Genomic DNA, 24585 nt, shown 5'->3' with positions numbered 1-24585 from the left:
TGGGGGATACTGGAAGTGCGGGCCACCTCGTGAACCAGCCCAGGGCCCCACCCTCAGCACACAGAACAAATGAGAACGAGAAGAAACCTGGTGGCAGGAAGACTCACACAGGAGCACCCACAGTGGGCAGGCGGGCAGGAGAGCCGCCAACCCGGCCCACTCCTCTGGGAGGCCCCTACCCCCCAGAGCCAAGATGCCCCAGAGGAGGGACTTTCTGGGGACCCTGTGGCCCCCTGCGTTGGACACACCGAATCATCAAGTCCCTTGAGGGCTGGTGGCTCCACGGCCCAGAGAGTCACCTCAGCACTGCCTGGTCCACTGGAGGGCCTTCTGGAGCAGAGGGCAAGGATTCACAGGGGACGAGCCTGAGATGTGTCCTGGCCTCATCCCCCTCAGCTGAGGTCAGGGTGGGGGCACGCGTGGGTCTCTGAGGCGTCCAGATGTCCCCACAGGCCCGGGAGGGAGAGTCCTAGAGGATAGGGGCATGTATGTCCATGAGTGTGCACAGCTCAGGGCGCCCTCTGCGTGTAGAGGCGGGTTGGAGACCCCAGGCGGGAGGAGCAGGTGAGCCCTGGGCAGTGTCCTTGCAGAAACCAAGGAGGCAGCTGCCCTGCTGAGCAGGGACCTGACACAGCAGGCCAGAGAGCAGGTGTGCAGGGTGCCAACAGGACAGCACTCCACAGACCAGAGGGGCTGCCACTCTGGCCGTCCCTGGCCCTCCCTGGCCCTCTCCTGGCCCTCACCTGGTCCTCACTGGCCCTCTTCTGGTCCTCACCTGACCCTTACTGGCCCTCTCCTGGTCCTCACCTGACCCTCACTGGCCCTCTCCTGGCCCTCACCTGGCCCTCACTGGCCCTCTCCTGGTCCTCACCTGACCCTCACTGGCCCTCACCTGACCCTCACTGGCCCTCACTGGCCCTCACTGGCCCTCTCCTCACACCTCCCACAGCCACACAGAGATGCTGCATAGCTTGCTGGAGCTCGGCACCCCCACCCCACCTTGGTCAGTCCTCTTGGCCTCACTCCTGGCACCCATGTCCCAGTGAGCTGCGAGTCCAGCTCCCAGGGGCAGTAGGCACCATCAAAGCCAGGAGGCGGTGCGTGAAGCTCCCCCGCTCCCGGGCAGGTGAAGCGCAGCAGGCACGGAGCCGCCCCGGCCCTGCCCACCCTGGCCACACCTCTGCCCAGGACTCTGTGCGGCCTAGGATCCATGGACTGCGGCAGGTAAGACGGAGTGAGATGGACAGCAGAAGCCGGGAAGAGGAGCACACCTGTGGGTGTGTGCGGATGGCTTGGACATTGGGCCTCCCTTCCTCTTGCTGGGCTGCTGCCCACCAGCAATGGCTTTTAGCTGCACACCTAAAACTCACCTGTGTGAGGTGTGCTGCAATGGTCAGTCCATCGGCAGAGGGTGCCACCATCACGGCCAGCCTGGGACGGGGTCTTTCAGGGCTCTCCTGCAGGACACAGCAAAGTGGGCCCAGGGAGTGGCTCCTGTGACTGGGCGGGCAGCCTGGAGGCAGAATCTCCTCTGAAGGTCTGGGTGCCAGCAGCTTTCACACTCGCCGCCTGGTGTGGTGCAGCTGGGCTACCTCCAGGTGGTCACCTGGGTGCAGTGTGGGGCAAAAATGAACCAGGCTGCTTCAGAACCAGCCAATGTCTCGGCCACGTGGCCAGGGGTGGTGTGCATGCTGGCACAGTCTCGGTGGAGACTCAACATGGGCGCTCACCCGGGGCAGGGCCCTTCCTGTCCTTGGCCTGAACTTGGACCTCTTGCAATTTGGGTGTGTCTAGGGGAAGGGATTTCTTTGCAGAGAAGGCTGCTTTAGGCTCCCCTGGGGAGATGCTGAGCTGGGGTGGAATGTGTGGAGTAGGTGGGCTTCGGTCCACGGAGCGTCCTCGAAGCGGGGCTAAGTGGGGGGGGGGGGGTCCTCACTGTGCAGAGCCCGCAAAGCTCCCAGGAAGACCTCGAGCAGCAGAGCAGCTGGCATGGGGACTGGCTGGACTGGGTGTCACTGCTTCAGGACAGGAGAGGGGGTCCTGTGCCAGGCCACAGGGAACATCCTCCTCTCCACTGAGCCCACCCAACTGCCTCAGACAGGTAGGCTGTGAGCCCCACAGGTGGGTCAGTGGAAGGCCCAGCGCCTGGTGGTCAATGAACAAATGAATGAATGAGTGTACCATGTCCCTCGCTGGAGCGTGGACGCCTATACATGGTCAGTTTTCCAGGCACCTTGCTTTTCTGGCCAGCTGGCTGGTATGTCTCCAGGCAGCTCTGGAACTTGGCTTTGGATCCCCTCTTCCTTGGCAGAGGGGGTGGACACCACATCTCCCAGGCTGTCCATGAGGCCCCATGGAACTTTTTCAAGCACGCTGAGCTCCCAGGGGAGTGGCCCAGCCCTGTCCAGGGGCTACAGAGTCCAGGTGTGGCCACCCCAGGCCTCACAGCAAGCACTGAAGATGTCGTTGACATGGGTCAAGTGAGAGGACAGCAGGACCCCAGGCCTCACAGCAAGCACTGAAGATGTCGTTGACATGGGTCAAGTGAGAGGACAGCAGGACCCTGCTTGCTGTGTGGGGACACACCAGGGCAAGGAGGTACAGATCTCACTGCCCCCAGGCCCCCGCCCAGGGTAACCTACCAACAGGAAACATACACACCTAAGTCCCCTGTACTGATCTTTCCAGGAATAAAGCACTTGGGAAGTAGCACCTGTAACACGTAGCCACCACAGTTTACTTGCCCAGGGAGCTCTCTGCTTTGGGACATTGTCTCCATCAAAAGGAATGTGAGGGGCACCTCCTGGGTTGAGGGTGACCACAGTGACAGCATTTGTGGGTGAGAGGTGGCCCTGGCCTGGGAGGGTGGCAGGGACATGACTGTGACTAGTCTGTAAAAGCTGGAGCTCTTCCGGCCCAGAGCCTGCACCTGCCTGCCAGGTGGGTCCTGCCTGGCTACCTAAGGGCCATCCTGGGGAAGCCGCCTGGGCCCGTCATCCCCTGGGGTATGGGGCAGACACTCGGGAGCTCGTCCCAAGCAGAGCGGGGCCTTCCCTCCCCATGTGCAGGACAGGTTTCCCCATTTAAATTCCAGACGGATGATGGTACCAGCAGGAAGGCAGCTTGTGGCCAGCGGGCAGCTCGACTCAGACCTTTGCCAGGCTAGCCCAGAGCCCAGCCCCATGCAGTTCCCTGGACTGACCCCAGAGGAGCCCCATCCTGCAAGCCACCCAGCTGGCACCGGCCCTAGCTGGCAGCACCATCCTGTGGCTCTCCTCTCCTGGACTCAAGTCTGGTGGACAGGGTGGGGAGTGCAGTAAGAGTTCCTACCAACCGCCTGAGGACTGCCCAGTGCTCAGGCCTCTCTGTCCTGCCAGCACAGCCGGGATGCCTCCTATTGTCTCAGACCAGCCCAGGGGTCACCTCCCAGAGGTCCCCCCTTCCTGCCCCCATCTGGCCTCTGCTGCATCTTTCACAGGCCCATGTGACCCTCTGGGCTGAGCCAACTGGCAGCCCCTTTCACTGAGGGACTGGAGGCTTGAGGGTCAGCCAGACCACGTCAGGACCTGTGGGGGAACCGGGGTGTGCATGTGACCAGGAAGTGCGGGAACTCGGTGCCTGGCGTCCGAGGGGCAGCGTGTGGGCTGGCAACCGTCTCCCTGGGCCAGGAGCCAGGAGAGCTGCTCCTCTGCTTGACCAGCCTCTGGCTGCGGTGTGATTGACAGTCCAGGGCCTGCGTCTCACCCCAGAACTATGCATCAGCATACAGGGTGGTGGCTCTGGCAGTCAGTGCCAGCCACCGGTGCCAGGACTCCTGGGGGCCGGCTGCCTGATGAGGAGGCACACACACAACCTGAAATAAACACACAGGTGGATACCCGCCTCTGGGCTGGGCCTCCGTGAGGGGTCCCAGGATCCAAGAGGCTGGGTGGTTCCTGGGGGAGGGCGAGCCCTCAGGGGCATCTGCAAAATGCCTCCAAGTTTGCCCCAGGGATTGGCCTCATCATCAGACAGAGAAGAGAGGGGTCACTGGACTGCCCAGCCCCTCCCCAGGAGCCCTAGTCAGCCTCCCCTGGGGACATCTTGGCCAGAGGGGGCCCTGGGGAGGGGCAGGAGGTGTTGAGGGATGGCCCTGAGTCCACGGAAGGGACCTTGTTCCAGCGCCCGTCCTGGTGCCAGGCCCTCCCCAGCACATCTGCCAGCACCGTCTTTGTCGAGGTCACAGGAGGGGACGAGGGTGGCTGTGAGCCCACCCTGAGCAGTGGGGGGGAGACCCGTGAGCCCTCCAGCCTCCTCAGGAATGGGAGACGCCCTGGTCCCATCGCGCCTCACCTTCTAGACTTCAAGATGGGTTAAGAAGGAAGGAAAGTGGGCATGGGGTCACACCTGGGATCCCAGGGACTCGGAGCTGAGGCAGGAGGATCCTAAGTCCAAGGCCAGCCTGAGCAGCTTAGTGAGAACCTGTCAAAATAAAAAATAAAAAGCGCTGGAGATGTAGCTCAGTGGTGCAGCACCCTGGGTTCAATCCCCAGGGTGGGGTGGGGGTAGAGGGGAGGAGGGGGGAGAAGAGGGAGGAAGGAAGAAAAGGGGGAGGGGGAGGAGCGGGAGAAGGAGGAAAGGGGAGCGGGGAGGGAGGGACAAGCCAGGTGTGGGGGTGCTGGGGCCCTGATTCCCTCTGTGGGAGGCCCAGGCACAGATCCTCCCCTGTCCTCTGGCAGGAGGGCCAGCGCAGCCCCACCCTCGGAGCCAGGGACCTGTGAGGGAGCAGCTGGTGTCGTGTGCTGCCCCCTGCTGGCCGGACCTTCCCCTCCCACTTAGGGCTGGGGTGGGACAGGAAAAGGGAGGTTGGGGACTCCGAGATCATAAACAGGCTCCACAGAGTCCCCTTCCTGTCTCAGTGACAAGCGGAAGTGCCCCCAACCCTGACCCTGAGAGCCTGCTGACAGCAGGGGACATCTGGCCATGGAGAAGCAGCCTGGCAGGACAGGCAGCACCATGAGATCCTCATGCAGCGAGGCCGCCAGGCCAGGTCCACGGGTCCCCCAGCTCCTCCCAACTAGCTGCAGGTGTGAAGGCGAATCTCGCACCTGACCCTGGAGTGCCCATCTTCCCCAGGCTGTCCGCTGGCTTCTGTGTGACTTGTCTGTGGGGAGACCTTAAACGTAGCAGTACAGGGTCACACAGGGCACAGAGACACGTGGCACTGGCCAGGAAGCAGCTCTGCTGGGCTGTTAACTGCCACGGTGGTGAAGTCCAAAGAACAGGGAGCCAGCCAGCAGGGCCTCATCCGTCCCACCCTGCGAGGGAAGCTGGGGTCTGTGAAGCACAGGCTGGAGCCAGGTCTGAGCGTCATCTTCCTGGGGTCACCCAGGTGATGGCTGCTCAGGCCTGGCCCTCTGACATCCTCCCCTAGCCACGAGGACACCCTGCAGGCTCATCCTCCCACAGCCCAGGGCCCTGCCTGCTGCTGATACTCAAGACCGGCTTTGGCCCCAGTTACGGAGGTAGATTCAGTATCTGCCATTGGCCAAGTGGCCCTTCCAGAAGCCTCTGAGGCTTGGTCCAGCCCCAGGGCCTGTCCCCTCCCAAATGTGGTTCTCCCCACAGTGTCTGGCCAGATCGAGCCACCGTGGAGCTGGGCAAGGCTGGCCACAGCTCTCCAGCAGCATGAAGAGGATAGCAGAGGATAGCCCCACAAAGGACACAGGGCCGTGACCTGGAGGAGGCACCGGACAGCACTGCCATGTGGGTTCACAGTAGGGACCTGGCACATCCCAAGCATGACATTGGGAAGCCAAGAGGCAGAAATCAAAGGAGAACCCAAGTGTGGGGAAGGACACGGCTTTTCAGCCTGGGCCTGGGACTGCAGCCTAACTGGACAGGCCCACGCAGTCGCCATCCCTGAGAAGCCAGCATGCCCACCAGCAGAGCTGGGCCCTCAGCCTTTCCAGATCACCACCTCCCCCTTAAAAGCGCAGCCCTTGCCCCAGGTACCCCAGCACGGGGACGGGAGGGGCTGTGGGAGCCCAGTGTGCCTGCCCACTGCCCAGGGCCGCCAGCTCTGGCCCCTGCCTGCACAGAGCTCCTCCTGTGCATGGCGGAACCTGCAAAAACAAGCACGCTCCAGCCGGTGAGGCCCCACTGCTCAAGACAGGCATGCGGTGCAGGAGGGCCTGCCAAACCAAGGGACAGACCTGACCTCAGCCCCAGACCTCCTGGGCCTCAGGTCCATTCACTCCCAGGGGTCCAGAAATGCTGCCCTTGCTTTACAGACCCCAGAGAGCATGGCCACAGGTGCACAGTCCCTGGCCCTGGCCTCTCAAGGGCCTGGGGGCCAAGAGTGGCCTCCTCCTCCAGCATCAGGGCATCTGCTCCAGGGACACCTGGCCACAATGGTCATGCTGCTCAGGCAGAGGAGGGGTGTTCCAGCAGTCCCTCCCAGGCATCCTGGGTCAGGGTGATGAGGAGAGTCTGGCTCCCAGGGGTGCTGGGTGAGGGGTCAGATCTTCTCCTGGGGAAGGTGCCCAAGCCCAGAACTGGCCACACGGAGCAACGTGGGACCACATCTGACCCTGGCAGATGCTGACGGACGTGCTGCTCAGCACAGGCTTCCTCCATGGGGGTCTGTTGGGCTCGTCTGACCACTGCTCTGACGGGCAAGGCTGGGGCACTTGGATAAGAAGGGAGAGGCAGACAGCTCAGCCAGGCAGGAGGCCCTGGGAGGGGGACAGGGCCCCCAGAGCCTCCTGGGGGTACACTGAGCCGGTGGCAACAGGCACAGGCTCAGGGCCCCGGGGACATCAGACGCCCACCCACCTGCACGCCGCTGCTCACTGGAACCTTCTGGGGAGTGGGGCTTTGTTTCCATCAAGTCTGCCCACACTCTGATGGGTCCTCCACAGTCCAGGACGGTGTCTAAACTAGATCCGGCCAAGCAGACGAATCTGCCTGTTCGCAGACGGGACTTCTCCCCAGGCCCTGGATCCCTCTCCTGGGAAGTCACCCGGGGCTTGCTGGGAACACTCACCAAAGCAAACACACAGAGCTTATGAGGAGGAAACCCGCTCCTCCATTTATTCACAGATGAAAAGACTAAAACACCGCAAATCAGGACTGAGGATAATTCATAAGGCACTCTGCAGAGGGAGGGGCTGGATCCCAGGGGCAGGGCACATGCTCAGGTGGCCCAGGAGCACCACCTGCCCATGGCTGCTTCCCAAGAGGAGGGTATGTGGACAGGCCCCAGGTGTGATCCCAGGGCCCCACCGGCTACGTGAATGCTGGGTCTTCGATGCTGTGGTCGGGGTTGCAGGTGAAGGCGATGGTGATGGCGTACCGGGTGCCCCAGAGGACCTTCTCCACCCGGTGCAGGTTCTCAGACCCTGAGGTGAAGAAGGAGACCCGCCCTGGGAGATAAAGAGAGAGAGGTGACCAGAGGCCACAGCTGAGGCCAGCAGGGCCTTCCGATAACACAGCAGCCTTGACTAATAAACCTGGCTGGATGCGGGGCAAGGTGGAAACATCGCCCACTCCAGAGGGAAGGATGGGCTGTGAGGGGCTTCTGTGGCCGGGCGGTCCAGGAAGGAGCTGCAGACCGCAGAAGAGGCCGCTCCCCCAGGCCACCCAGCAGTCGGCCCACCTCCAGGCCCCCGGCAGCCTCCAGCCTGCGGTTCAAGATCTGGTTTCTAATCATGTGTGGAGAATGCAGAACAACCGCGGAGGGTGAATGCTGACCGTCCAGAGAGGCTGCTCACAGACACCCACAGCCCCTTCAGGTGGAGACAAAGCCCAAAGGGCCGGAAGGCAGGCCACAGCCCGTGGCCCCAGTTGGGCGTCCTTGCAGGCCTGTGTTCCCAGAGCATTCTGTGCCCGTCTGCTGCAGCGCCAGAGGGCCCTGCTGGCAGGCGTGGGCTGCGAGCAGCCCAGGAGTTCACTGAGACTCCCGGGCGTGGCCTGCCACGTGCCTGGCTCCAGACCCCCTCAGGCCACTGCCGGTGACTCCAGCAACCTGAAGGGGAGAGGAACGTCTCCTCAGGAGCACTGCACCCTGGGGCCCGTGTGGTCGACCTGACTGCCTAGAGCTGCAGAGCTGGAGATCAGTGCACAGCAGACCTGGCCTCCTCCCTGGGGTGTAAGCCAGGCCCTTGTACCGGAGGGACAATGACCCTGTCCAATGGCCTTGCTAAGCTCAGAGCCCTTGCAGTGAGTCACCTGGAGACCCCAAACCCGGGCTCTGCTCCTTGCTCTTTTCCCTACAAAGAAAACTGACATTTGCCACTCAAGGTCAGAACTGCTGACCGCTGATCTGTGTGATCCCATCCAGGTTTCATAAAACACAATTATATAAGCCGAGCATTGATGGTGCACATCTGTAATCCCAGCAGCTCAGGAGGCTGAGGCAGGAGGATCACGAGTTCAAAGCCAGACTCAGCAATGTATCAAGGCTCTCAGCAAGACCATGTCTCTAAAAAAATATAAAAAGGGCTGGGGATGTGGCTCAGGGGTTGAGTGCCCCTGGGTTCGATCTATCTCTCTGTCTACATATCTATCTGGTACTGGTGATTGAACCCAGGGACACTACCACTGAGCCACATCCCCAGCTCTTTCATTTTTTATTTTGAGAGAGGGCCTCACTAAGTTGCCCAGGCTGGCCCAGAACTTGCAATCCTCCTGCCTCAGTATCCTGAGTTGTTGGGATTACAGGCATGAGCCACTGCACTGGGTTCATGCTTAAAATGTTTAAAAGCAAAATAAGCTTCAGAGCTATATGTTCACAAGTCCTGTGAACACTTCACCCACCCCTTCACTTTAGGAAACAATCTCTTGCACTGCATGAGTTCTGGGTTTTCCCACAGAAGTGCTATGACTGAGCTTCTGGGGGAACAGGCCGGTTGGCTGCACTACTGCTTGTGACAGACGTACGGACATCTGGCCAAACTGGTAACGAAGAGTGAGGCCAGGATGGAGTCAGCTGAATGTCCTGAGAATCCCAGTGGAGGGTGGAGAGGGAGGTCTGCATGGGGGCTGCAGACCAGTGTTGGGTTTGAGAGCAGGCCCATGCCAAGCCCACTGTGGGGTGATGGCAGAGTGCTCACAGAGCCAGGAGCAAAGACCCATTTACAACCCCAGCAGCTTGGGAGGCTGAGGCAGGAGGATTGCAGGTTCCAGGCCAGATTCATCCATTGAGCGTCTCAACATAAAAAGGGCTGGGGATGCAGCTCAGTAATAGGGCACCCTGGGCTCAACCCCCAGTGCAAAAAAGGGGGAAAAGTGCTCACAGGCCGAGCTGGGCTCCTGTGGGGAGTGGGCTTGGCAGGCCCCTTGCTGTGTCAGGTGCTGCCCATGCCATGGCCAGGGGAGAGCTCAGGCTGCCCACGGGAGGGTAGGCAAGGGAGGGAGGAGGCAGCCAACAGATCAGGAGTGTGGGTACAGAGGAAAGGTCCCTGAGGAGGAGCCCATGACGACACTGAACAGGGAGGTGATCCCTGCCGCAGAACGCAAAGACCGGGATCCCACCAGCACGCAGGCCCGTGAGGCAGAGGGAACTCCGGCCACAGCAAACAAAGAGCAAGGCCCAGCCCTCCCTCACCCGCAGCAGGACACGGCAGGGCCGGTCTGGAAGCTTCCGCCATGACCTCCATGCTGCAAGAGAAGCAGTGTTTGTCCAAACCCCCAACCATGAGGGGGAGACCCTCTGCTCTGCCCCTGCAGTGAGGCCTCCTCAGGAGACCCTCTAGCACCCACCTGCAGCTTCACCCACGTTCACCCCAACACAGTGCTTCCCTGGACCTGCCTGCCTCCCACTGAGCTGGTGACCAGCACCCAAAGGACCCAAGTGAAGGACCCAGCTGACCTTTCCCACGTAAACGGGCTGGCTTTATGACTGCAGCTGCCTGCAAGGGTGACGGGAACCCCAGGGTGAGCACCAGGGCAGGCCTGGCCCAGCACACCCCTCCTGCTTGCCAGCCTGGTGCAGCACAGACAGGCAGGGGCACCGTGGACCACATGGGGAGGCAGGTGATGGGCTCAGGACAGAGACTGGGGTTCTGGGAGCTTCTGAGGTCAGGTTCAAGCCGTGGCAGGAGACGTGCTGCCTCCCTGCCAGAGACAGTTATGGGCAAAAATGTCCACCGGGTGCTCCTTTTCCTTCCTGAGCCACGTGTCCTGTCCGCTGACTCCAGGATGCACCTGCCAGGAGAGCCCTGCCCTATGGTCACAGGGCCTGTGCCTGTCTACACAGGTGACCAGCAGCCACACAGACTGCAGGACCCCCCACAGGGAGCCCTCCTCCTCCAGCCTGAGCTGCAAAACCCACTTAAATCATCAGAAGCCTCACCACAGGTGAACTGTCTGGGCTTGCTGCTGAAACCGCGGCCCCCTGGAGAACAGCACCCACGCAGCCGGGAAGCAGGCCTCTTCACAGGGCGCAGCCCCACGTGGCCAGCTATTCCTGTCCCTGCACAGCGCCCAGTACAGAGCCCTGACCAGAAGTACGGACCGAGGCCACGCGCGTGTGCCGCTCATCTCACCGAGGACACAGACTGAGCCGCCTGCCCTGCCGGCCTGGGTATTCCAGCCATCAGGTCTGGGAGAGCAGCGGGGAGGCAGCTGGTGGGCAGGTGGGATTTCAGTGCCCTGCGGAGGGGCTGCACCTCCCAGCCAGGGGGCACGTGCTGCCAGTGCAGTGAGGCCCGCCCCACTCAGATGGTAGCCTCCTCCGGCGTTCCCCCTGGTCTCTTGGTGCTGGGCGGGATGGACCAGGGCATCACACAGGCTTCACCTGACCCTAAGTTCCACGTCCCTTTGGGAAGGGCACACCCTGGGGGCAGGGGCACCCTGTGTGCTATGGTGAGGCCACCAGCAGCCTGGCCCTGCCACTGACCTGCTGGGCCTCGGGCCGCAGACACTGGCCTCCTGGGTGTCATGACCAGCAGGGGGACCTGGACACCCCCAGCACCAAGCGTGAAACACAGCAGCACCCCACGAATGCAGCATTGCCCGAGTGCAGCTGCCCACCTATGGCCCAGAGCACACATGTGCTCTGGTGCCAGGCAGTCACTGAGCCGGCCAAGGCCCATGTCCAGGCCTGGCCTCCCGCCAGCCCACATGTCCTACCTGCTCTTGGCTCCACTGTCTTGTTGGCCCCTTCCTCCATGAACACAAAGCGCCCGCCACCGAAGTCTTCCAGGTAGTCGGAGAGGTAGAGCAGTGAGGTATAGTCGAAGGAGCCATAGGTCACCTGCGGGGCAGCGGGATGGCCCTCAGCTGCTTCCCTTCCCGCAGCGTGACTGCACAGGCCCTGGCCCTAGGCTGGCAGCTCCCGCCCAGAAAAACCCAGAGTCCACAGCCCAGTGGTCTGCTGGGGCTCCCCGAGCACCCAGGCAACTGGGCAGTGGTGACGCAGCAGAGCATGGAGGCCTGGCAAAGGAGCAGCGGGCGGGTTCCACCAGGGGCACAGCCCTGCAGGTGGCCCGGGGCCAGAGCAGAGTGCTTCGCTGACCTCAGGTGTGGGCAGGCCCAGACTTCTTACTCGTTTTTACTTTTGGGGGGAGAACTGGGGATTGAACCCTGGGCACTCAACTACGGAACCACATCCACAGCCCTTTTCATTTTTTATTTTGAGATAGGGTTTTGCTAAGTTGCTGGGGCTGGCCTCAAACATGCAGCCCTCCTGCCTCGGCCTCCAGGGTTACAGGGATTAAAGGCATGTACCACCCCGCCCTGCCCCAAACTGCTTTTTAAATTGAGGTAAAAGATACATGATAAGATCAAGAGAGCAAGGCAGGGTCGGGGCACACTGGCTGTGCGGCTGTGCAGGGACCTGGGGGCTTTGGGATCCAACCTGCCATCGGCTGCCTCGTTTAAGTAACAGGAAGAAAAAACAATGGCAAATGAAGATGTGTATGAGCCTGCGCAGTCGATAGAGCACAGCCTCTCGTGCACTTTTATACTGCTAAAAGCGACACTGGAGAAGGAGCCCAGATCTGGAGCTCGCGGCCAGCTGGGCACGAGGGGGCCGCTGGGGAGCATGGAGCTGCTCCTCCCTCACCGGGGCCTCGACACTCCACTGTTGCGGCTGGTGGGGTGCACACCCACTCAGAGCGTCAGACTTCAGTGAAGCACACTGGCTACAAGTCATGGCACTAGCTCCATCGGAACAAGGGGATGCACTCTCCTGGGTGTGGCTTTGTGGTGCAGGCGGGCGCCCCTGCCCTCACCCAGGTGTTTCACTGACGCAGAGCCCGTGGGCATCAGGAGCACCAGCCCTCGATGCCGCTCGGTTCCGACACACGGCTCACAGAGGGCTGGGAGAGGAGCGGCCTGGGGAAAGGCTGTTCTCCTGCCCTAAGGAGGTGGCTGGATCTGGGGAGAAGCCAGGAGAGTAAGATCCAGGGGGAGGAGCGTCTCCCACAGCTCGTGTTGTGCTGGCTTTCTGAAAGGGCCATCCCATAGCCATGCCAGCCCCACTGCTGCCCGCTGGGCACCAGAGAAGCCTAATGCCACAGCCTGGGGACTCCTGTGCCCTCTGTCCCCTGAGGTTCACTGCTTCAGCACCAGCAGCAGAACCGAGACACAGGGAACTGCCTGCAGAACTTCCCTCACACAACTGCCAGAGAACCACATGCAGTGCGCAAGCCCACAGCTGGGGACGCAGCAAGCAGACCTCAGCGTGGACCAAGGGCCTGGGGCCACAGAGCCTCTGGAAAGAACCAATTCCTAGAGGAGGACCTAGAAATGGCCCTGTGGCCAGACCTGCCCTGGGCCCCCTGCAGCCGGAACCTGGGAACTCCTCTCTGGCCAGAAGCTGGAAGGGAACCTCAGGCTGCTGGGTCCAGGAGGGGAGGACTTGCAGAGAGGGTCAAGACCACAGCCAACTGTGACTGGGGGGCTGGGAAATCCTCCACAGGGCCAGAACCAGGTGGGCAGGGGCGAAGAAAGAGGAGGACGCAAGGCAAGGCAGGGCAGGGCAGGGGGAGACAGGGATACAGAACCTGGGCCGGAGGACAGGTGTCATGAGCAAAGGGCGCACAGGAGGCGCCCGGGAGGCAGGAGCTGGGGGCAGCATCTAACCTCGTGCTCCCATCACCAGCACCTGAGAAACTGTCCCTCAAGTGCACCAGTCAGACTTAGGTGTGACCTGCAGAGCAGAGGCCCCAAAGCCCCGAAGCCACACCCACAGCCAGGAAGGAGGAGGCGGGCATGGCCGGCAGCCCCAGGCCCCACCTTGTCCACATGTGCGTGCCAGTACTCATCGTGGGCAGTCCGGGCCTGCGAGCTGTTTATGCGGGAGAAGAACGTGGGCTTCGTCAGATAGAGCGAGGACTCGCCGATGCCGAAAGCCTTGGCGATGGTGAGCTGCACCTTCTGCCGCACGTCCCTGCGAGGACACAGGGTGGCCTTCAGGAGCAGCTGGCCCCGTCGGCAGGGATTCTCCATGGTCCCCGCGCCTGCTCAGACCAGAGGAGGCAGAACGGCCACCCGCAGCCCCAGCAGCGAGGGGCGACGCCACACAGCTGGGGCCTGCGGACCAGGTCCTCCAGCCTGCGGGGAGCCCGCTGCGAGCCCCACGCCCGCAGCCGCAGACACCACATCAGCACCCACGCCGCGACCGGGCCTCCTGGGTGCAGCTGACCAGTGTCGATGCTCCAAGCAGTCAGAGGTCCAGGAGCTGATCCTGGGTGCCAGAGAGCGAGTGGGGTGGAAAGGCTCACCTGTGCCTCTCACGTGTCCAGGACACCTGCTGACATCTCTACCTGCACACACCTGCCTGCACACCCAGGCACACACACACACACACACACCCCTGCCTGCACACCCAGGCACACACACACACACACACACACACCCCTGCCTGCACACCCAGGCACACATACACACACACACACCCCTGCCTGCACACCCAGGCACATATACACACACACATACACACCCCTGCCTGCACATCCAGGCACACACACACACTCCTGCACAACTAGGTACCCACATGCACACTGGCCTACCTGAACTCACACCCACACACGCACATACTTTTCTACTCACACACCTTTGCACTTCATATAAACCCATGTGCAGCACATGCACACATACACTCGCACAACACATGCACAGCTACACGATACACACTCCTGCTTTGTGCACACATACCTGCATGTGCACACGTGTGCATGCACGTATGCATGCTGACTTGCATGCCCACGTGTGCTGCCCACACGCACACATAAAAGCAGGAGCTGACTGTGTTCCAAGCGATCTAGCCTGAGTGAGCCGCACGCAGTCCTGACAGCGTCTCCAGACCCAGCTGCTCCTCCAACGTGGGCATCAACAGAGTTCGCGGACATGTGCCACGCTCCCTGGACTCGCTGCGTGGTACACGCGTGTTCAGGGCAGGGCAATGTCCTGCTTCCGTCAGCAAGCCCTGGCCCCTGCAGGTGCAGGCATCTCCTGGCTGGTCCAGCCAACGCCAATGTCACCCGCCCCTTCCATCTCAGGGCACCGCTTCTCAGTGTCCGTCATGGTGGCTGCTGGCTGTGCCCAAGGGCCAGCGCTGCCAGCTGCACACAGAGGGTACGTGCTTCTGCTCGGAGGACCCCACGAACCCTCCGATGTTCACCTGAGGAATGGCAGTGAGGAAACCCTGGACTCGACCTGGGGGACTGGCCTCTCCCACGCCTCCCTCAAGCAGCCAGGCAAACTGGAGGGCACGGAGCCTCCGTGGGGGGCCTGCATCCTGGCTGAACACAGCGCCCGGCCCCAGCACAGTGACCCAGGAGGCTCTCTGGGACTGCCCTGTTGCTGCTGTAGCACACAGACAGCTCCCCTGCATTGCAGCTGTCCCAGGTTCCGCGTGGGATGCCAAGGGGTCCCGCGGCAGTCCCGTGACAGCTCCCCAGCTGCTCTCTGCAGGCCTGGAGGACCCACGCCCGTGACTCTTGACCCTATTCCCCTCGCTCTGGGCGTTCACTGTGTCTCACAAATTTTGAACTGAAAAACATCAAAATGTTACTGCACACTTTCCATGCAAGCAAGTTTATGCACACTAGCAATAAGCAGAATGGATAAAATAAACTGGTCATCTGAGGACTGTCACGGGCTGGGCCCTGGGTGGACTAAGCACAGGGCCCTCACATGGGAGCCAGGCACCTGCTGGCTCACACAGTCCTCCGATGATGGGGTTTCTGCTAGACTAGAGTTTACTCAGTCAACCAAGCCCTTCACCTGCATCCTGGACCCTGGCCTAGGCTTCCCTGAGTGGCCGTTTCCTGGGACAAGTGCAGGTGGAGTGCCGGCTGTTCCAGGAAGCAGGCTGAGGGTGCCGTGGCCCTGTGGTTACGGGCTGGGGCCACAAGTGTACAGGAGGCACCTCAGGAAGGCATGCAGGCGGGAACGTTCCAGGGAGCAACACCATTGCGTCCTGGACCCTGGGGCCCGCTCTGGGGAGGGCTGTGGGACCCCCTGCAGATTCCTACAGCCCTCAGGGTCTGGTGACTGCCACAGGCTCACGTTTGGGAGCTGCAGGTGGATGAGCTGCCCTGCAGGATGGGGACTGCCACTCTGCCAGGAGCGCTGCCCCCAGCCAGGCCCTGGACCAGGCACCGCTGGCCGAGCGTCCTCCTGCCACCCGGCCCCTCATCCACCTTTGCCAGAGCGCCCGGCCCCTCCTCCTTACTGGTACAACTGGAAGTCCTCTTCAGAGAAGACCGTCTGTATCTTATCCCCAAAGTATCTGTGAAAAAAAAAAGGCCGTCAGCAAAGGTGACAGCTCACTAGTCTTTTCCTTGTGTGCGTTGAGGTCAGGCTTTCCTCAAGCTCAACGGCAAGTCCCTAGAAGAGAACCTGGGTATCCTGCAGCAACTCCGTCCCTAAAATAATCCTGGGACATAGAAAATGAAGGGGGCAGGAGAGGAGGGAGAGAAACCGCTGCTGGAGGTGAGGGACACTGGGCGAGGCTGGGAAAGTCCCTGGGCCTCTCAGGCCCCTCTGCCTCCAGCCCCGGCCCACGGCCTCTGCAGGCCTGGTTCTCTTGTCAGCACACACCGTGACATGACAGGACCCCACTGCCCCCAAGGCTCCTGGACAAGGACCTGGGCAGACCCCCACCCCAGGGAACCAAGCTGCTCCCACTGCTGCAGCCCCGGTGAACATGCCAGGAGTACCCCTCCGGCCTCACCTGTACAGGTTCACGAAGTGCTTCCCCATAGACAGGGCTCCGGAGTGCAGGTCCAGGACAGACGCCTGGGAGAGAAACCCGTGGGGTGGGTCGGCGGCCGCCGTGGAAGCTGCCAGCCAAACCAGCAGCCCACTCCCTGGGCAACGTCCTAACCCTGCCTCGAGACGGCTCCCTGACCAACACATCCACTCACTCCTGATGCTCTAGGGACCGCGGTGGTGTTTCCCGGAAGCCTCCGTGCATGCCTCCCGTCCGCGCTCCTGCTCCTTCTCTCCCCTTCCCTCCCTTCTGCAGCTCTGCAGGGCAGTGGCCCCATTCAACTGGGTGCATGTGAAACATGGGTGCACAGGTAAGTCCCAGCCTGCGCACTCCATGGACACTCAGGACCAGAGAGCGGACGTGCCCTTCACCCCGAGGTGCCCTGCAGCCCTTGTGGGCCACTGCCATCGTCTGGACGCTCCCTCATCCCAGCACCAGGGGAAGCCTTGCTGTTGCCATGCCAACAGCTTGCTCCATCTTGCTGCTGGGGCGTCCACTGCATGCACATGCCATCCTCCTCACAGTGTCCAGGGCTGCTCTGGCCGGGGCTGGTGCAGTGGAGCTCTATGCACACTGGCTCAGGTGCTCATGGCTCCTGGATGGACACCTCGCAGACTGGCTGGGCCATGCCCCTGGCCACCTGTCTCAGAGTCCTTCCCATTCTGGAGCGGCCACCAGTGCCGACCACTCTCACCCCACCTGTGTGCATCCCTCTCCTCAGGGCTACAGTGACTGGCCAGGGTGTAAACGCAACTGACTGGCCAGGGTGTAAATGCAACGGAGGCTGAATAAACACTCACTGAACTTACAGCCTGACTAACTGGGTGAATGATGAGCCCACAGGGAGGCCCAGGAGAGAGAGGGGACCAGGTGCTGGGCAGCAGCGTCCCTGCCTTGTGGCTGCCTCTTCAGGGCGCATCCTAGCTGGCTCAGCTCGTGCTGGCCTTGTAGACCCTGGGGTGGGATGGGAGAGTCAGCAGTGCGCAGGGCCGGCGACAGGTGTGGGGCTTCGTAACCCCCAGCTGGACTGAGCTAAGATAAAGGGACAGGACTGCGGACGGTTGTGCAGACGGTCACAGAAGTACTCTGAAACTAATCTTCCAAGATGTCTCAGGTGCACAGTGACCACAACTCAAACTCACCACCCAACACACAGGAGGCCTGACCCCGAGACAGTGCCGCATGCCAAGCACCAGATGCAGTGGCTGATGTCCAGCAGCTGCCTGTCACAGGACAGAGCCACGAAGCTGCGGCTAGCTCCTGACATTGCTGAGGCTGAGGAACCCACACTGAAGGCTTAAACCTTGTTCTCTCGCTCCTGGAGGCTGACGTCGGAAATGAGGGTGTCGCAGAGCTGCACCCGCTCTAAGGACTCCTGGGGAAGGTCCTTCCTGGTCCTTCCAGCCTGGGGGCCCTGTGTACCCCTTAGTTGTGGCTTCATCACTCCAAGCTCTGCATCCAGCTTCAGGCCTTTTTCTCCTCCTTCCCAGCCTCCCTCTGCCTCCATCTTATAAGGACACCCGTCCTGGGGTTCAGGGCCCACCCTGATAATCCAGGATAACCTCATCTCCCAATCTTACATCTGCAAAGACCCTCTTTCCAAACCTGGTCACATATAGAGGTTCCAGGTGGACACACCTCTGGGGAACTGATCCCTGCAGCCTCACGTAGTGGCTGACAGGCCCCACAGGGAGCCTGCGGAGCCTCGGGCTTGAGGGTGGCCGTCACCTGAGCACCTTCTGTTCAGTGGGCCCAGCTTCTCCTGCAGCTCCATGTGCTCCTGCCCCACGCCTGTCACCGGCCCTGCGCACTGCTGACTCTCCCATCCCACCCCAGGGTCTACAAGGCCAGCACGAGCTGAGCCAGCTAGGACACGCCCTGAAGAGGCAGCCACAAGGCAGGGACGCTGTCGTCCCAACACCTGGTGCCACCAAGTGCCCATCAAGAGCATCTGTCATGGTCAGTGCTGGAGACACGGTGGAGGACCCACGCCAGCCTGCCTGCAGGTGGGGTCACTGAGAGGACTCTGTCACCCAGCGCCTCCCCCACCCCACCCGGGGAGAGCAAAGTTAAAAGCAAAGAGAGAAGTGGGGCAGGAGACGCAGCCAACTCACCCCTCCGTCGGATCCGCCCAGCGCGAGTCCCTTTGCGGCTATGCTGTGGGGAAAATGGTTTTAGACCACGATCAGTGACTGGAATTGGGTGTAAGGTATCTAAGAACTCGGATCAACATGATCTGGACCAGTCCCTGGGCTAGAATGCTCCGCCCTCTGAGCTGATGGAGCACGCCACCGCCGCCCTGCTCTCGGGACAGCAGGGCTTAGCGCCCCGGAGCCAGAGGCACCTCGGGAGCCTTGGTGGACCCAACTGAACTGCTCCCAGGCGGGTCAGGCTTGGGTGACCACAGCTCAGGAGGGGAAGAGGCCCTGCAGGGTGGGGAGGCAAAGACCGCCCATTAGCACGCTGGACCAGAGAGGGCCCCTATCAAAAATTAGCAGCTTTGATGGACATTTTGAGGTCACCCAGGGACTACGATCCCTCAGTAAACATCAGTAATCCCCAAGGAGCAGGAGAATATAGTGGGAGGTGAGGATCCCTGCTGGGAATCTCAGCAGGACACTATGTGGGACCGAGATGGGCCTCCAGGGCCAACTGCCCCTTCACACACTCAGTCTGAACAGCTGGTCAGAAAATCAAAGCTTTCTTTCAAGACTTTGTTTAAAAGCACCAACTGCTTCCAACAGGTGATTTTTAGCAGGGCGAAGTCTGCTGGAGACAAAACCGGGCCGATTTTGAGCAGACAGTGGGAAGGATTTAGTGACCCTCCCCCAAAGCTGGGGGAGCAGTCTCCAGACAGGATGGCTTGTGGGCAAGCTGCCCCAGAGAGGAGGTCAGCAAGGACACCCAGGGTGGTGGACTTGGCTCGTGGGAAGCAAGTAACCAGGCCTCTGCCCTTGAAAGCAGTGAGAAACGCTGACTGACTGCTGAACTGTCTTGCCTCTGCCCACCTCCTACCCTGACCAGGGCACCTGGACAGAGCGCTGTGGCACCAGGTACCTGCGAAGACGCTGCGCCTCCTCCCGGGTGATGACAACGTCAGTGACGCCCCGGCCACACTTCCTGGGGGTGCAGCCTAGAGGGCAACAGACAGGGTCAGGTGATGGGTTCCAAAGCCACTGTCCCAGGACAATGGCTGGCAAGACCCCTCTATAGGTCTGGGGTGGCCGGTGACCAACGCACCACTAAAAGGTGAACTTCTGATAAGCCACATGCCCCTCCGTGTAAACGCACCTGCAGTCTCAGCTCCATCATGGGCATCCTGGCGTCCAGCGGCCTGTGCTGGACAGGTTGACCTAGAGGCATCTGCCACTGTCCCCAGCCCCTGGGAGGCCAGGGGTGTCCCCACACTCGCAGCAACTGTGTTCCTGAGCTGCACTGACCACAGGGCTGGCACTCCGGCTCCCCAGGAAGCCCTCCAGGACCAGCTAGCGAGCTCCTAATCCCAGCCACACCACCCTAGGGCCACGGCATTCCCAAGTCCCTCTGCCTCTCCTCACCTGGGGACCTGCAGAGCTGAGGGGGGACTGAGAACTCGGGGGCCAGGGTCATGGCAGAGGGGAGCAGGGTGGACAGCGGTCAGGGTGGACAGGGGCCAAGGTGGACAGGGGTCAGGGTGGACAGGGGCCAAGGTGGACAGGGTCAGGGTGGACAGGGGTCAGAGTGGGATGGGGCCGGGGTGGACAGGAGTCAGAGTGGAGGTGGGTGGGCCCGGGCGCAGGAGTGCATCAGACAGGAGCCCAACAGGCCATCAGTCCCTGTGTTCTGGCAGCAAACGCGGGGCAGCTCCCTGGGCCGGGTGGGCAGCCCGAGGACACACTGCGCAGGCCACAATCTGCCTGTTGGGCAGCTCCCTGGGCCGGGTGGGCAGCCCAAGGACACACTGCACAGGCCACAATCTGCCGGTTGTTTCTCTTTCCTTCTTCCTGCTTGGAAGTAAGTCTGAAGTAAGCCTAAAGCTTAGAGATGGAGCCGCCATCCAGGGACCACTCGCCCAGCAGCAGGACCAGGGCTCAGGCCTGCAGGGCCTTCCTCTGCCCTTTATGAAGTTCTTACATGGACTTGTAAGGGATAATCCAACCCGGGGCACCTAACCACTGAGCCACATCCCCTGCCCTTTTTATTTTTTATTTTGAGATAGAGTCTTGCTAAGTTGCTGAAGGTTTCGCTAAATTGCTGAGGCTCACCTCAAACTTGCAATTCCCTTGCCACATCTGGCCCTATTAACTTTTTATTTATTTATTTATTTATTTATTTATTTATTTATTGTAGTTGTTGATGCACCTTTATTTTATTCATTTATTTTTATGTGATGCTGAGAATTGAACCCAGTGCCTCACACATGCTAGGCAAGCACTCTACCACTGAGCCACAACCCCAGTCCTGGCCCTATGAACTTTTAAAATTTAAAAGTATAGCCAGGAGCAGTGGTACCAGGGACTCAGGAGGCTGAGAGAGGAGGATCACAAGTTGGAGGCCAGCCTTGGCAACTTACCAAGACTCTGAAAATAAAAAATAAGAAGGGTAGAAGGTGCGGCTGAGTGACAGAGTACCCCTGGTTCAATCCACACTACTAGGAGGAAGGGAGTGATAGACACACACCCAAGCGCTAGAGTGCTTACCTAGCTTGCGATCTGGGTTCAATCCCCACACCACAAAACAAAATTATTTTTGAAACTGGGATGTCAGAGAGAAGAGTCTTAAGACACACAGCAACAGGATGATGGGGGACCTTCACTCCACTGACCTCAGAGGTCATTTCATTGACCTTCCTCTGTAGATGCCCTGCCAACAAAGCACCCTACTTTCATCTTGCTAGGTGGCAGGAGCTCCCAGTTCATGTGCATTACAACAGCGCCCCCTCATGGAAGAACTTGGCAATATTTTCTCAGTTCAAGTCCAAGGCATTGATTTGAACTTAATTTTATTTATTTATTTATTTATTTTTTTGCCAGACATGGTGGCACTTGCCTGTAACCCCAGTGACTCAGGAGGCGGAAGCAGGAGGATCACAAGTTGGAAGCCGGCCTCAGCAACTTAGCAAGACCCTGTCTCAAAATAAAAATTAAGGGCTGAAATGTGGCTCAGAGGTAAAGTACTCCTGGGTTTAATCTCTACTACTTCAAAAAATACTTCTTTTAATAAAAAATAATGAATTCTATGCTAAAAAGCTAATCCTGTAAGCTAGGTTTAAAAACTGAGAGCACATGTGCGTGGTGCAGAACATTCAGGAACATGCAGCAGTCAGAGAAGTCACAGCCCGGTGTGGCCAGCCCTGGTGTGTGCTCTCCAGGGTGCTGACTGCCATACCCTGATGCTGGCTGTGCCAGGGTTCCTCTGGACCCTGCTCCTCTCCAGCCTCCCATGGTGCTGGTTGCTCCTTTGTGTTGAGCCTGGGCTGGACAGCCTGTCAGGGTGGGACCTCTGCCAAGGGCCTTCTTTTCATGGTTTCTGCATACTTTCTGGCCTTGAGTTTCTCATCCCCATCTTGCCACATCTGTGACTTCACCACAGAGGCACCACTGGACTCCCAGTTTGCCACAACCACCACCGGCTTTGCACCCAGGCCAGGCAGGGCTGGCCAACCGGAAGGGAAGATCGCCTGCTGCCCTGCAGCTAGTGGCCTGAGCCACCCATCGGTCCAGCAAAGGCAGCACCACAGTGCACAGCAGGCTGCTGCTCCCAAGAACCACCATGGGGCTGGCGGCACGGTACCTTCAAACCTCCGGTGGCCATCATAGTCTTCAGAGCAGGGCACCTCAATGAATCTGCCTGCCAGGACCTCACCACGATGGGCCAGGACCTCAGCCACGCCATCCTCGGTCCCCAGGCTGCTCCAGAGCAGGAGGGCAGCCAGCACGAGGCCAGCCACCAGGCCTGCAACCCTCAGCCATGCTTCCCTCCACGACTCCCGCAGCACCCGGTCCTTCTTGGCGCTGGGAACAGAAAACACAACCACCGTCACCAGACCATGGCTGCACATGCTGGGAGTGCAGGCGAGAGCAGAGAGCAGGTCATGCAGGCTGTACCAGGCTGCCTCTCCTACCGTGAGCTCGTCCCAACAAACAGATGGAAAAATGTCGAACAGCTCTCGCAATCAGGGAAAGGCAATCAAAGCCGCCGAGGCTCCACCTCGCCCAGTCAGAATGGTAACAATCAGTGCTGGCCGTATAGCCCCTCACGTAGAGTGCCTGACTCTCATCCTGGAGATCCAGGTTCGAGTCCCCGGCCCTCTCTGATTGTGCAAATACCAAACAAACAAGTGCACCAGAATGGTAACAATCAAGAACACAGACAACAACAAAAGCTGGGGGGCTACAGGAAGAAAGGGACACCTGTGCGTGGGACTGTGCCCGGCACTGCCCCTCTGGAGCGGTCTGGACACTCCTCAAGACACTAGTGATGGAGCCGGGCACGGTGGTGCACACCTGTAATCCCAGCAGCTCAGGAGACTAAGGCAGGGGGATCATGAGTTCAAAGCCAGCCTCACCAACTTAGCGAAGTCTCTAATAAAACACAAAATAGGGCTGGGGAGGTGGCTCAGTAGTCCAGTGCCCCTGAGTCCAATCCTGGGTACCAAAAAACAACAACAAAACTAATAATGGAACCACCATATGACCCAGCTATCCCACTCGTTGGTGTTTTCCCCAAAGATCTAAAATTGGCATACTACAGCAATACAGCCACCTCAGTAATTATAGCAGCACAATTCACAATAGCTAAATTATGGAATCAGCCCAGGTGACCATCGATAGATGAATGGATTAAGAAACTCTGGTATATATGCTCAATGGCATTCTATTCAGTCATAATAAAAGAATGAAATTATGGCATTTGCTGGTAAATGGATGGAAATGGAGAATATCATGCTAAGTGAAATAAGACTCACTGAAGAAGGAGATGGAGAGGCAGAGTTAGAGGATGGGCTGGGGACTTCTTAACTCATGTCAGGTGCATATACGAACACACCACAGGGAATTCACCTTTACACACAGGTGAAAAGCACCAGTCACACATGAATAAGCCAGGCGTCTGGCGCATGCCTGCAATCCCAGGAGCTTGGGAGGCTGAGGCAGGAGGAGCACAAGTTCAAAACCAGCCTCAGCAACTTAGAGGGGCACTAAGCAACTTGGTGAGACACTGTTTCAAAAATAAATAAATAAAAAAGGGCTGAGGATGCTGCTCCCCACTACTCTCTCGCTGCCCTGGCACGGAATCTTCTGGGTTGCTCATGTGTGGAGCTCTCCCAGTCTGTGGCACGGGGGACTGAGCCCAGGGTCTCTACGCTGAGCTACGTCCCCAGCCTTTTATCATTTTCATTTTGAGACAGTGTCTCACTTATTTGCCCAGATTGGTCTGGCACTTGAGATCCTCCTGTCTCTGCCTCCTGTGTCGCTGGGATTGCAGGTGAGTGCCTCCACTTCCAGCTTGCTGTTTTCTCCGGGGCCTCCAGCTAGACAAGCGCTCTCCCACTGAGCTACACCTGCCTCCCGGGGGTTTGCACTTTAAACGTCCACCCTGACATTTCCTCAGTACATCCACGAGTTGTTACTAGGAGCACTGAGGAGGTACAGAAACCTGCAGGGGTCCATACGGAAGTTCTGGGCCAAAGAAAGGCATGGAAAGCAGTTTTGAGGTGACTGGGGACACACTCTCAGGCCGTGCTGCCTGTACCTACGGAATCCATCCCGAGACAGGGATCCAGGAATACGGTGAAGGTTCCGGCAACCTGCAAGCCGGTTTTGGTAAGGTGGGAAAGGCTGGGACATCAGGGTGAGAAAGCCAGCACCGCTGCAGGGAGGCCTGGCCTGCAAGTCTGCGGGTCACTGGGGCTAAGGACGTTGCTCCAGTGACAGCGAATCTGCGTCGGGCTGGGGCGCATTAAGGCGGTACTAGGAGCTTCCTGCAGGACGCGCGCCCTGAGCCCTGAACCCGCAGTCACGTGGACCGCGGCTACCGGTCCGCAGGATGCCGCAGGCCACGCCCAGGTGGGTCCGCCCACCGTGCCAGGCCGCCTAGGCCCCGCCCACCTCGCTCAGGGCCCGCCCCCCGCGGTTAGGCCCGCCCCCGTTCCGATTGGTCCCGCCCCTCGCCCAAGGCCTTCGGCGCTCGCACTCCCGGGTACCTGCTTGGGCGCCGGCGCACAGCGGCGCCGCTGTTCTCGGCCGCCCTGGGCGCGCCCCTCCGCTGAGGAGCCATCGGGCCAGGCTGCCGCGGAGCCCGACAGACGCGGGAGTCGTCGAGCACGGGGCGAGCGCCTCGGCAGGGAGCGAGGCGGTGCGGCGAGGCGGGAGCGACGCGCTCGGCGATCCTCCGGGGCT

The 24585-nt window shown here is 60.2% G+C and overlaps 1 protein-coding gene across 1 annotated transcript; it reads right to left on the bottom strand.

The window, feature by feature from the left end:
• Nucleotides 1–7044: 7044 nt before the first annotated feature.
• OGFOD3 (2-oxoglutarate and iron dependent oxygenase domain containing 3) lies at nucleotides 7045–24521 on the bottom strand. Its single transcript, XM_079131040.1, has 9 exons — nucleotides 24390–24521; nucleotides 21980–22200; nucleotides 19265–19340; nucleotides 18322–18364; nucleotides 16169–16233; nucleotides 15668–15724; nucleotides 13225–13378; nucleotides 11116–11239; nucleotides 7045–7406 (listed from the first exon to the last, which is right to left on the bottom strand). Exons 1-9 carry the CDS (start codon nucleotides 24461–24463, stop codon nucleotides 7270–7272), a joined length of 951 nt encoding a protein of 316 aa, XP_078987166.1. The 5' UTR covers nucleotides 24464–24521; the 3' UTR covers nucleotides 7045–7269.
• Between the last annotated feature and the right edge of the window lie 64 nt (nucleotides 24522–24585).

This window comes from Sciurus vulgaris (assembly GCF_902686455.1).
Source record: "Sciurus vulgaris genome assembly, chromosome: 3".
Lineage (NCBI taxonomy): Eukaryota > Metazoa > Chordata > Mammalia > Rodentia > Sciuridae > Sciurus > Sciurus vulgaris.
The sequence above is the reverse complement of the archived record's forward strand: the minus strand, read 5'-3'. Positions and strand labels throughout refer to the sequence as shown.